At 38.3% G+C, this 14070-nt stretch overlaps 2 protein-coding genes across 2 annotated transcripts in view; both read right to left on the minus strand.

Annotated features, from left to right (window-relative positions):
* Positions 1-907: 907 nt before the first annotated feature.
* LOC108726730 (nuclear nucleic acid-binding protein C1D) lies at positions 908-1794 on the minus strand. Its single transcript, XM_018454480.1, has 4 exons — positions 1727-1794; positions 1505-1606; positions 1243-1474; positions 908-1155 (listed from the first exon to the last, which is right to left on the minus strand). Exons 3-4 carry the CDS (start codon positions 1454-1456, stop codon positions 935-937), a joined length of 435 nt encoding a protein of 144 aa, XP_018309982.1. The 5' UTR covers positions 1457-1474; positions 1505-1606; positions 1727-1794; the 3' UTR covers positions 908-934.
* Positions 1795-3442: 1648 nt separating this feature from the next.
* LOC108726728 (frizzled-4) overlaps positions 3443-14070 on the minus strand; it is a 12683-nt gene continuing 2055 nt past the window's right edge. Inside the window, exons 5-7 of the mRNA XM_018454477.1 lie at positions 13711-13963; positions 7419-7612; positions 3443-5043 (exon numbers count right to left, since the gene is read on the minus strand). Coding sequence (XP_018309979.1) covers positions 4244-5043; positions 7419-7612; positions 13711-13963 — 1247 coding nt within the window. The 3' untranslated portion in view covers positions 3443-4243. The remainder of the gene's footprint in view (positions 5044-7418; positions 7613-13710; positions 13964-14070) is intronic.

Raw genomic sequence — 14070 nt, forward strand, 5'->3', positions numbered from 1 at the left:
GACGCTGCGATGCGACTAATGTAAAACCAGCTTAATGTTGCTAGATATTTTTCGTCAGGAAATGGTGGCGCTCAAGTAGCCCAAAGTATAAAGTCACTAGATTAACAAAGTACCGCGAACTGCCGCCATTTTGGCTCCATGACGCGGTTATTTCAAACTTATGTATGAATATAATTAGGTTAGGATTGCATTTTGGATTGCACTTACTATATAGATACATTACACTAAATGCAATATCTGCACTCAACGTCATTTTGGCTCCAAAAATACGTCACTTCAATTTTCTTATCGCGGTACTTTGTTATCTAGACTTTACCAAAGTAGTCAAGAAAAAATTATTACTTTCAATATATAAGATATTATAACATTAAAAGTATGCGTGCTTATTTATACAGCATTTATGTAATAAAAAATCATGAATTTAATTATGTATTATCGAAATATTTACGTTAATAATCGCAAATTTTTATTAAGATTTCTTGTAAATGTTAAAATCTCGACCTATGTAAAACCACACTTCACAGCCCCTACAGCACAAAAGTTGCAGCAATATTGCAGCATTATTGCAACGATATTGCTGCACATTCTGTGCTGTATGGGAATGTATTCCAAGATAATCAATTTCTGATAGGTCAAAATCTTAATATTTATTTCTGTTCTTAAGATTTCTTTGTGCGCAGCCCCTAAAATGATACCCCTGGATGGCAATTGGCATTCGGGTGAGAATCTGAAGACAGTCCTGATAGTTGAAAATCAAAAGATAACAACGGGCTAAAATGGCAAATGCAGATCAAAAAAACGATTGAATCTTACATCTTTAATGAAAATATTGATTAAAGCAATAAACATTTCAAGTTATTTATTTAAATAAAAACGCATGTAGGAAATAAATTTTATATAAATTTATGTATAAATAATAGAGAACTTGTGATATTTATGTAGGTGGTGATTCCTCAGACTTGTCAATTTTCTTTTCCATGCTCTTGTGCTTTTTTTGTTTCGGTTCCCATAAACTGTTCCTCACAAATCTCTTAGCAGCATTTGTGTCGACACGTGGCATAAGTGTATTTTTATCATTGATTTGTTTCGCTCGTATCATCGCTTTTTTCAATCTCTCATTTTCTGATCTAATTCGATGCTTCGACGGATCGATTCCTACAATCAATAATAATTTAATAATCAATGCGCACGATGTAAATTGACTATTTAACTTGTATCTTAAAAATTACAATTTTTACGTACCTTCGGCTTTCAAGTACATCCAAAATAGACTATTAAGACTATAAGATAACAACAAGTTATATTTAATTTTATCTGTATTGGAAAGTTTATCGAGTAGCGAAGGATCGCTAATCAATTCTGCCATATCCTGGATTTTGAAGGCTGCTTCACTGAACTGCTTCAGTCTAGTAATTATGTTCGCGTCGTGCGAAAGTTCTTCAAAATCAGCATCCATTTCTTAAGTCAATCAAATTTATTTTCCAAGTGACAAGTAATGCTTTATTATTTTTCAAGTGACAAGTAATGCTTTGTCCTTTCGTTTCACTACAGTTACATAACCTCAATTTTTATTCCAATCTCACTATCTTCGTTTTATCTCTCTCTGCTAAAATAAATACAATAATTTTTTTCTATCATCTCCTTTAAGATTTTTCAATACAGATATCCATTCTTTTCGATACACAATATATACAATATACATTATTTTTTTCAATATTACTCTCACCTGACTTTTATTTGCCACTCTCCTTTAACCTTTTCTCTTGCCTTCTAACTCAACATAACCTAAAATAACTGGTTAGACAAAGAATCAGTCTTCGTTATTTTTTATATAATTAATTATTTTAATATAAGTACACATATACAACTTTATTACATATCTATATTATAAATTGTATTAACAATCATTTTAAATAATCTATCATCACACATTAAATCAAATATTTATTCCTCGTATATTCTTTTTTATATAAAATCGGAATCCATTTACAAGCTAGAGAATTAAAAAAAAGAAAAAAAGAGTACATATTGATAATAGAGGAAAATGGACATTTTACGAATTTATTTCTCCTGTAACGATTAAAGTTGCATGCAAAAATCGCACCATTAGAAATTATACATCACAGAATCAAGGTACGATCGTTTTATAATTGCATGCGCGGCATTCTATGTATGTAAGGTATATACATGTATATGTGAAGCGATCACGACTGATCAGGATTGATTAGGATCACGACGTTGCAAGAGTTTAGGCCTGCAGACGGAGATCGAAATGGACGCACTCTTCCCCTCCGGCCTACTCTATGATTCTTTGAGGTTTAAATTTAGCATTCGTTCTCTCGTCCCCCATATATTCCCCGAATATTCGGGAGCGGATAAATTCAATGGCGTATATACGTACAGATACAGAAAAGACGCCGTGATTACGCAGTGAGCTGTATGTCACGTATAGCAATACCCAGTAAACGAGAATGAATTAAAATGGATTGAATTTTTTTTCTATCCGAATGGGTATTTTAAATAGCGAATACTTTTTTTTGGATTTAATTGGATTCAATTGGATTGAAAAACTGCATTTCCTATTCAAAATTTTGAATTGAGCAGTATTCATAATGCATAGAAAAAGCTGATATTATTTTTAGATTGAAAGGCATAGAGATATGCTCCATGCAATTCCTATAAATGAATGAAAATGCATTCAGGATTGAAAAGCATTCATTTTAACATTCGTGAATCCATATTTCTGAAAATCTGAATCCATTTCAATCCATTTCAATTCATTCTCGTTTACTGGGTAATGATACATAAATCCAACAACAAATCTATACCTCGCAATAAAAAATTAAAGTAAGACTCATTAATTTTTTGTTTGCGCTTGTTATCAAGCAACATAATTTAAAATTTATATAATGTTATCCTATGACAAGGATAACTTCTATGGGACTTTGGCACGCTATCCTATATTTATAAATTGGAAAAATGCTATTATAAATTTATGTACTGTATTCTATTACATTATAGGAAGAAAAAGAGATTCGTTAATTAACAAGGGTTGAATCGACGTCATTAAGATGCTAAATAACTTAAAATAGATAATTTTATGTGTATACATGATGACAAGCAAATACAAAAGTATATTACATACTTTGCAGTGTAATTCGTTTCTAATAGGCAGTATTCGGTATTCCGGCAGTCTGAGTTTACACACATTGTAAGATCGTTTCGACTACCAATATCTACAAATGTTATTGTATTGTGTGTGTCGCTGACTCTGGATGGAGTTTTAAGACTTAAGTACCTAAGGCGTCGTCTACAATATGCGAAGTAAGCTTGATTTAAGAAGCAAGAGTAATAAATTGATCAATCACAGTCGATTATTCTTTTCACAATCGACTGTGATTGGTCAATTTCTTACTCTTACTTCTTAAACCAAGCTTACTACGTGTATTGTAGACGGGCCATAAGGCGAGACTTAAACTGATCTCAAGTAAGAGATCAGCTTAGAAATATCGTTTAATGCGTGTCATATCCAATTACTTAGATATGACGCGACGCGACTAAGGCCCAGTTCCACAACTCACAGTTAATTCTTAACCGAGATTCAACTTCCCAGATAGCCAAACGCAGTGTATTTGCATGTTGCAGCAACCAATTTCGACAAACTCAGGACAAGGTGAGACAGCATTATGTCTGTTGCGTTGAACTCAATGGAATTCAAATTCTTGCGATGACAAATTGATGGCAATATGTCAGCATGAATATCCTCGACAACAACTAGTGTTGTCATTGTCAGCATTTTGTTAGCAATGAGCTTGAGACGAAACGATTAATTATTCGTTGCTAACATGTTGCCGACATCATAATGTGCACACCATTGCTCACAGTTTGCTCTAGAAATTTCGACAACTGATTACATATATAAGCAGTCATGTTGTATTTATAATGTGTCCTATTTTGATGTCAGCAAATGTACAGAAAATATATAACAACATATGCAATGCATTAGTTTGCACAATACGCTACATCACGCTTGGCTATCTGGGTTATTCATTGTCTCTTTCCAATTTTAGAATTGGAAAAAGATAAGAAACAAGTTGAACCTCGGTTAAGAGTTAACCGTGAGTTATGGAACTGGGCCTAAGGCACAAACAGCAAAAACTATACTAGTATACTAAACTATACTGAACTATACCGCCGTAGCACGGTACATGCAACGTACGCGGCGTTAACGTTCGCTCAAAGTTCAAACTTGCGTTTCGCTACCAGAATGATAATGTTTCCGGTGTTTCCGATGCTTCTTATGGTTCCTATGTGGCATTTGCGAATTCGTTAACGTTGCATGCTGATGCAATAGAGGATGCTGCGGTGGCGTGAGATGAGTGAGATGGTGAATCTGATGAGGTATAGGATTTGCAGCGTTGTAACAACTGTGTACAACGGGCACGGGATGGCATTTATGTGGAGGTTGTTTGCAGTGCGGCAGTTTACGGCAAGCGTCCGTTACTTCCGGCCACCAAATCCACGCGGCGGCCATCACACCGGCACCGAGGGTCACTACTAATCTTAGGATGAAAACTTGCAACAGAGGACGAACAGGTACGCGAGGTGCCGTTGACGGTTCCGGTGCTCGAAGCCACGTTTCTCTTCCCCACCATTCATAGAATGTCGTGCTGGCGAGGCAAATAATGAGGATGGCGTAGAGGCAACCGAATATGCCGACGCGAGTCAATAGCTGCTTTTGTCGCCGGTGAATTTCCGCTGGGGACGATTTACCGGAGATTTCACGCTGCGAACGCAATGGATTCGCATGGGACGCCGTTAGCGCCGTTAAAACTGCCGCTGCCGCTGCCGCCGCCGCCGTCGACGAAGACGACGACGTTGACATCGACGTCGACGTCGGTGTCACCGCCGGGCGTCGCGGTAACGCCAATGTTGCCAGGCCAATTAAAAGGAATGTTGCGCCGAACGACAGATAGACGAATTGCGGCGCCAGCACTAATACCAGAAGGGAATGCGCGTTCTGCTGGCCGACGAAACAACTCGCTGCAACAGAAAATTAATATCTTAAATTGCTGCGAAAGTCTTTTTTTTTAAATGTCTAGGCTTTACGTATACATATACAGTGAGAGCAAAAAGTATTCGTACAAGGAAATTTGTTATAAAAAAAGTCTTATTTGTAAAAAATAAACATTAATTAGCGATTTTATACAATGAATATATTCTGTTCTAACATAAACAAACGAGCTTCGCATGTATTCCTGATTTTAAAAGCCAAATTTCTCGACTGTACGAATACTTTTTGAGCATCCAAACAATACAATTTTTAATTGTCACTTATTTTTTAGATGATACGTTCCCATACAGCACCAAACTTCTACAGATGTTCATAGAACATTTTAAGAATGTACTTAGAACGTTCATATACTTTCTATTAATGTCGTGTGCTATCTGGATTTTCTATAATTAATACACATCTTTTTAGTATATATAATTTTAAGAAACATACAGTCTATTTTATTCTTTATGAATAAATTGTTAATTACCCAACTAGAAATGATCGTCAATTAAACGTCGAATCGACATCAAATTGTTGAAATCATCGTATCTATATCGATTTGATATTAATTGTCGCTCGACGATTCATTTCTCGCTGGATAATATTTACTTTTTAAATATAAAGTTTTTTAAAAAAATATTTTCTCTGTACGAATACTTTTTTCACTCACTGTATGTACAATAATAGATGTACAATAACATACGGAGTATATCGCCAAACGGAGAAAAGAATCAGAAAGAACATCGACTGATAGGATGTATATAGCTTTAAATTAAAATTACAATTGCGGAACGTTTCGTTATTTAATTGTTGTACGATGTAATATAAACGTTTGCATTTATATAAAGACTTAAAGTAGGTTACTTGAAAGTAAGAATATAAGAGTCTTAAATATAAGAATCTACCATGAATACCGGCCTAATAATAAAAAGGACTGACATTTTTTTTTATGTGCACATAAGGGTTTCAAGTACTTTTTTGGTTTTATATCGATGGACAGAGTAGTGACAAGTTGTGAGGCAAGTTTTATTTGCATTGTGAATGTTGCCTGCAGCTAGAAGAGAAGCAAACAAAGTAACTTATGATACTACCTGAGCTCGTTTCTTTAGATGCACACGTGGATAACTTGGTAACTTGTCGAAATACAGTTAGCAAATTGACTCGACTGTATACTAAGAATTAAAGTACGCAGATTCCGAGATAAATGTTCCTTCGCGGGTATTCGTAGATATTGCGCATCTTCGGATGTTGCCCGAAACAAAGTATAGTCGTTTAAAATTTTTTTCGAGCGCATTCTCCGATCTAATAATTCGCAATGTAATTATAATTATTATTTTTTTTTTTAACTAGAGAACGCGAGCGTGAAGAATTTTGGTTCTACTTCTCACGTGCTGGGAAAATTTTTATTTCGCGAGGGAGAATGCGGCTGCAGATCCCGACATACTGACGGTGGAGCGCATCGCTGACATTCCTTCCGCGATCCCACGAATTAACTGGATCGACCTAATTTCATTTTTTTTCTCTACTCCCCATGATCGGAGACTCGAAACATAGCACAAAGAGAAACATCGAGCGCGAAATGACTACGAGAAACTAAATAGGTTTAAAGATAATATATTTCCTAATATTTTTCAGTATTTTTCATAAAGTCAATTATTCACGTGTGCTGTATCTCTTTGTATTATCCGTATTTACACATTCAAGGGTAAGTAAATGTAATGATTATATGAATAATCGAAGGTTGTGTCGCTACGCTCCGAACCCGAACCGGTCGTTTAATTCGAAGATGCTAATCTCGACTGGTCGCTCTCGAGCATAACTTATCGAGAATCGAGAACGTAAATACGAGAGAGCGCGACGGTGCGTATTAGCATAAAATAGCTTCAACTGGACCACTCGAATTAAGATCGATGGAGGGAAGATGGCAAGGACAGATAAAGATAGGAATAGGGATAAAAAAAAAACAACGATTGAAGACTATAGAAAGGGACGCAGGAAATCTCTCAGGAGCCTGCGAGAATCCCGAGGGGACCCAACTACGCCAATGGCGCAACCTCATAAAACAAACGGTATAACGAGGCGTGGCCGTAAAACCACTCCGGGCATTCTTCTTAGAGGCTGACCAATAACGCGAGTTTTAACATCATGCGCCATTGCTTGGCCCAGCGTAAGCTTAAAACTGTTAAAAGCTGCAAAAGTCCATACAAGGGCACGTACATCAACGTCGACGATGAGCGCGAATAAAGACGTTAGAGATGAAAATCTATTCGTTGCGTTGGCGTTGGCGTTGGGGTGATTCGGTAAAATTCCTTCGAGGTCAATCGAGGTGTCCAACTAGATGCCTAACAGGATTGGGACTTACCAGTCAACTCGTCGGCGTCAACATCCCTCGTGACCAGCACGGCGATAGTTTGAGCAGCGGGGAGGCTCCAGGCCGCGACGGTGGCGACGGTTGAGAATCCCTGCTGCAGTCCGAAACTATCCTCCTTGTAGTTGCCAGCCGTTCTCGTCCATTTTCTGGCCATTATGCACCACCACGCGCATATCACGACCCACCTGTGGTCCAAATCGTATCGAATAGAGCAGGAATTTTACACACAACAATTGTTGTTACTCGCAACAACAACGATTCGATTTAGATTAGATTCTACGATTTTGACAATTAAAATAATCAAAATTAAGTACGTGAAATTTCAAGTATGCAAAAATTGCAGAACGCGCGATGAAACTACAAAGTTTGTCGGTGGACGTGGAATTGTCGATCACGTTCCAAGAGCCTTCGATCATTGTTCGAATCGATTGCACATTGTACGGCCCTGCGAGTTTGCAACTCGAATAAATAAAAGAGGAAGGAAGGAAGGAAGAAAAGAAGGAAGGAACGCGCGAGGAGTCGAGAGGGCGGCTATAGGCGGGTAGAAGGTAGAAGGTAGAAGGTAGAAGGAACACGTACGTAGCACGAGAGTGAGATGGAATGACGCGCGAGGCGGCCGATGAAGTGTTTGCGCCTCGTTTGACCTGTTCGCGCTGCTTTTCGATCTTGTCGAAGAGAGAGAGACTCGCGTGATTAATTAGTCGCCGTGGCTTTTCTCCGCATCCTCTTGGTACTCTCTCGTGCTCTCTCGGCGAGCATAACTGGTTGCCGGGGAGAACGGATTACAGGCAGTGCAAATGTGATAGGGTGATGTGGCCGCGCGCTGCACGGTGCAGACTGCAGTTGCACGTGCGTGCAGTGCACGCGCTGCGAGGAGTGCGAGAACGACCGACGAAGAAAGGCACGTTCTGTCTCTCACGCGCGAGAGTCGGGACCAACACGCACCGCTGGACGCTGGACCATTGTTCGTTCCAGGCAGTTCCAGGCTCCGAAACGGTTCTCAGCGAGTCATTGCTCTCATCGAAGCGATTCTTCGCGCGGATGGATATTTACGACGCGCGAGCGCGAAATCACTCTCATTACGTGCAAATTTACAAACGTAATCTTGTCATTAATTGAAATCGAAATAAGACAATTAGCGACAGATATGTATCTAGAGAATTTGAGATGTATAACAAAAAATCTCATCTCTATTTAAAAAAAATTAATTCTTTTTATAAATTATAGTTTTAAAAAAGCCGCTTTTTACAAAAACTGGAAAAAAACCGAAAAAATTTCAGTTTTTTTCCGAAAAATTGGTTTTTTGAAAAAATTGCTATTTTTGTTATGTAAAAGACATAATAAATAACTTCTAAATTCCTTTATAAAATTAATGCGATTTATGAAATTATGTAGCATTATTTTTATTAAAACTTTTTAGTTATCCTTCTATTTTTATAGTAAAAATAGAATAAAATAGAATAAAAAAAATAGATATCCTAATCTAACTTTCCTTCAGTACATGGCAAAACTTAAGTAGACAGATTTTCAATTCTAGTTTGTCACACTCCGGTCTAATGAACTTCTGAAGTGTCTGTAGTTAATTTTTTTTCAAATATTTCGTTACGAATTCAGTTTAAATCCAAATTATTTTCTAGACCTACTATTATCATATAAACATGATGTTTGAACTCTATATTTTTAATTCTTGCATTAATGGTGCAATAGTGTATGTTTTATTGAATACATTATGCTTCAATCTTTTATACAATTTCAAAATTTTTCTTAACTTATCTCGCTGTGTACCCTATACGCAATTATTTTCTTTACAGAAAGAACCGAGAAGCAAACGTGGTAGGTTTTACGAGCACGCGTGAATTTTTCCAAAATGAATTTTTCTACCCTTGGGAAAAAAACCGAAAAAATCCGCGGAAAAATTGAGTTTTTTTCGATCCTTTAAAACTGTATTATAAATACAATGAATCTCGAAGCGGTTAGCTGCGTCGAAAACCTCGATCGTCTCATAAGGCAGTCAACCTTCTCGAGTGTTTGCCGCCTGCACTATAGTATTTACCCAGCGAACAACGGTAGCCGTGTCTCTTGGTGCGCATCTACATTATTGTCCACAGATCTACCAACAGGTAGTCCTCGCACCTTTGTCCTAACATATTGGAGAATGTAACAAAAATAAAGATTCATCTTTTTTAATAAATATACCCGAGTCGAAATTTTAGTCCTACTTTCAACCTCTTTCAACCTCAATTAAATCTCATAAACCTGTTTTGATACTTAAACAATCAAATAGGACCTCTTTTAATGTTACTTATAATCTACAGCTTCTATTTAGAAAACTTTTTTTGAAACTAAAAATTAGATTCGGAAATTTTCCGATAACTGCCATTTACAGGCTCAACGTAGGAGTTCAATTCATTGGATGAAAACCTATTATAAATCTCTAGAGCCTACATATGTCCTAATTATAAATCTTTAGTCTACGTCCTGAAACGTCCTAAGGTTCTCGAAAGATGCCAAGTGAAAAAGCTTCGAGAAGGTTGAATTTAACATTTCCATTGCAGGACTCGTCGCGTCGCGTGTTGCATCGCGCGAGACAGCCCAAAAGTCTCTGAAATTGTGGAGCGAAGATATTCGGCAGATTCGCTAATTCTCTTACGAATTTATTGCGTTTGGAAAAGCAAAAACTCACTCGACGAATTCCGGTCGCGCGGTGATGAATGGTGCGACGCGGTGCACAAGACGCGATTGCATTCGTGGAACGTCGATAAAAAGGGAAAGGGAGAAGAAAAAAAATATCTAAAGGGACGTTAACACCTTGTGGGATGACGATCGCTTTGCAAACCATGGACAATACTGAGTCGAATACAAGTTTAGGCGCTTAGAGAAAATCACTGATATAAAAAAAAGGATAGAGGTGCATATAAGTAAAGGTATATAAAAAGGAAGAGAAGAAAAGGATGATTTTTCTGGACGTTTCCGGCTTAGCGCGAACGATCGATGCGCAGGCATAAGAACGATTAATAAGGAGTAACGAGGTCGATGTCGTCAAAGTATGCGTAATAAGGTCGATTAGTTGGTGGCACGAGATTATTTCCCTCCCCCCTTCTCTCTCTCTCTCTCTCTCTTCGTAACCTCGCTGCCACGACTGCTACACGGCTGGGTGGTCGACCACTCGTAGTTTCCGTGCAACTCGGACTCCGTCGCGGGAGAAGGGCAGAGAGGAGAGACTACCTAACGACTCGCTAACTAACAAAACAAACAAGAGGTAGCTAGTGCCCCTCTCATCTCATCTCGCTGATTATATACCCCGCGGGATCCCTACACGCCGATGCTTCTCTCTCTCTCTCTCTCACCCCTCTCTCTCTCTCTCGCGTTTCTCCCGTTCCCACTCGGCCGCTTCGTCTCCGTCTTTTTCTTATCCTCTCCAAAATCCACCTTGCTCGGTCTTTTCTCACGATGAATTCGGAAAAGTTGATGTTGATGGACGAATTCACTCGCACGGGAAAAGTCGTTTACGTACGTGGTTTACGTTCGTAAAATCAATGGGATTCAACTAATTGTAAGTTGTATTTGAGGATAATTGCAAGAACAAATTTCTGAATCTTATTGTGTGACGAGAGATACAAACGAGATGTCGAAAACAAAGCGAGCGTGAGAAAACGAATAACACTGCTCGGAAAGAAAAAGATGGAAGAGTCCGTGTCAAAAAGCATATAATTTTCGCGTTTAATTTTATGCGTTAAAGCAACTTTAATTTTATATGCTGTGTAGTAAAAAGTGTATTTAAAAGATGTAAAAGCATAAATAGAATCCTACTTAGACTTCCGAATTATATAGATCGTCTAAAGTATGCTTTACGATACGTCAATGTATTTGTAGTATAAAAAGACGCAGGGACGTTCCGTCTTTCTCGAAATAGAGAATAGATTCGAGTCATAGACGAACGCGCCAGATAACTCTGGAGACTCGTTATCGGGGCCCCGATACGATGGCTCCGCCGCGCCGCGTTCCTCACTGGTGCGTAGTCGTCAGTAGAGAGCTCTTATCTTGGATAAATTATCGAGAAATTCTCGGATCCGGGTCCTTAAGCTTAAGGCCCGGGTTGGCGGATAGTGGGCACCGAGAGAGAGATGATGGATCAGCTCTTTCCTCGAGCCCTTCTTTCCATTTGTCCTTTTTCCCTCGTTCTTGAGACGGCCGTCAAACTCTTGGAGCAGAGGGGTAGAGGAGAGGAACGAAGGGAGGAGAGAAAAGAGAGAAACGGAAACACGAAACTGCCGGATTACCTACCACCATGGGACCGTACGATCCTTTCTGTCAATGGCGTAGCACTGCCGATTATCGATTCTTTGAGAACAGAAGATTTCAATAGAGACCGAATCGAATCGTCACTTGAATTTGACAATTTTTGAACTTAAGAAACGTGTGTGTATATATATATATATTTTGACTTTTTAATTTTAACAAAATATTTCATTATAGCAATTTAATCTCACAACTATCGTGAAAATAGATATAGGTAAATAGAAAATTAAATAAAGGATTGTCAAGTAATTTTTTTTATGCATTTCTTGGCGGAGTTTTAATGAAAATGGAGCTTACAAATTCGAGAATTTTCGAAAATGAATTATAATTCCTCTTTTAAAGAAAGCTCGTTAAAAATCTCGTTGCTTTTCACGTAAACTTGACACATGTTGCGGGAATAATGTGAAAAGGGAGGTGGTGGAAGGCGAGACAGGACAATGCATGGCTAAGACCCTATGGGTCCACGTTGCGCACGGCTTCGTGGTTTCGTGTCCGGAGGGCGCGATGTTTATCGGCTCTTTCGATGTAAATTATGGCCATACGCTATAGAGTTCGCTACAGCACGGCGGGCAAAAGTATTCGGGCTCTGGGTTCAGGGTCGGTCTTCGTATAGGTTTAACCGTATACTGATTTCTTATTTAAAACTTGCTTTTCAGTGCAAAGCCCCGAGTCCGAGGCTGTACGAATTTCAAAATTATAGTAAACTGTAACATGTGAAGATCGAAAAACACGTGAAAAAAAAAAAATTTTCAATATTTACAGTTTATAGTTGAATGTTTAAATAAATTCGAAAATTATAATCACGAGATTATAAGACGATCGATTTTGCGAAACTCGTTTGCACAATTACAACCACAAATGGTATTCATATATATGAATCATCTTGTTTTTGTCCGAAGCGTCGTTTCGTCCATCTCCTACCTTCTCCTCTTTCTCTCTCTCTCTCTCTCTCTCTTTCGTTCTGCTCTTCTCGCACTTTCTTTTTCCTTCTCAAACAACTCGCTTTCTCTGAGATGGAATGCCATTGACTCCATGCATATCTGGCAACAAGGTTCCTCTCCGACCCATCTCACATACCGGGTGATCTTCGTTTATCTTTTACTAAAAGATTTACGAACGCAAAGTACTTATTAAAATTCTGAAAAATGTATGCAGATAAAAATCTCAAGACTACAGGCGGCAGTAGTTTCAGCTGAAGTAGTTTAGATATTGTGAAAAATCGAAAAATTCTGAAATCAAGTATGTACAATGCACATACCACAAATTTGATGAAAATAATAAAGAATCGAAGAATAATCTTTTACAAAGCTCTCTTTTCGTAACACGAATATTGAAATTTCAAAATTGTAATATCTCTTTGCGCATCGTAAAATTTTGCAATTTATAATGAAAAAATACATTTGTCACATTAAAAAGTACATTTTCTACAAAAACACACGTTGAAACTCTATCGAGTCTTTTTTATACAACACACGACGTAACATTGGATTATCGGAACAAATATACGGGCGAACGCGGATAACTTTTTGCTCAAGTATGCCACCCGTTAGACGCGTTAAGATGAGCCTCTCAGTATAAACGGGATGAGATGGGATGGGACGAGATGGGAGTCAGAGGCTCGTTAGCGGCACGAGGGGAGTCAACACTGTTGCCAGATTGTTATCCCTACCTCGGACGAGATGCAGTCTCGCCGCAGCAAGGTGCAGCAAGGCGAGTAGGCGAGTGCAACAAGGCGCTCTGCAACACTCGACAACTTTGAAACAACTTTGAAACGAGAGTATCTCATTTGATTCTCGCACCTGTGCGTAATTAAAATCTATGAATAACGATAAAGAAAACTTGTTGAAATTCCTTTTTCACTAAACGAAATTGCATCAGCCAAAATACACCAATATCGCACTCTGCGTTGTTTACAAATATACGATAAATTAAAAGATTTCAAGGAGCGATTGATGAAATGTAAATAAGAAATGTGTAAACTTACCAAACGATCGCTGCGTTCTCAAAATAATAAAGTAGCAGAAAAACAACGGCGCAATACGGATTAGCTAGGCCGTCTTGCGTTAGGTACTGTTGCTGCTGTTGCTGCTGTTGTTGCTGGGCCAAGACGGCTTGATCCTGCGAATGTAACTGAATCGCAGGAGTGCAGGCGACGTTTAGCCGGCCGGCAGCCAATCGAATCACGTAGCCAATTGCGACTGCCGCATGACAAATCGTCAGAAAGACTATCGCACGCTCTGTAAGCAAATATTAATCATGTTTTCAATTTTAAGAATTTAAATACAATGCAATGGCATGAAGAAACGGTTTGCATTCGCAGAATCAATCAAACGACTGCAACGGC

Source organism: Mycetomoellerius zeteki, unplaced genomic scaffold, assembly GCF_001594055.1.
Source record: "Mycetomoellerius zeteki isolate Tzet28-1 unplaced genomic scaffold, Tzet1.0 scaffold433, whole genome shotgun sequence".
Lineage (NCBI taxonomy): Eukaryota > Metazoa > Arthropoda > Insecta > Hymenoptera > Formicidae > Mycetomoellerius > Mycetomoellerius zeteki.

Coding starts and splice junctions, on each gene's coding strand:
- LOC108726730 (XM_018454480.1), bottom strand. CDS start 1,456: ATGGATGCTGATTTTGAAGAACTTTCGCACGACGCGAACATAATTACT. Junction 1,156..1,242: donor GATGTACTTGAAAGCCGAAG/GTACGTAAAAAT, acceptor TATTGATTGTAG/GAATCGATCCGTCGAAGCAT.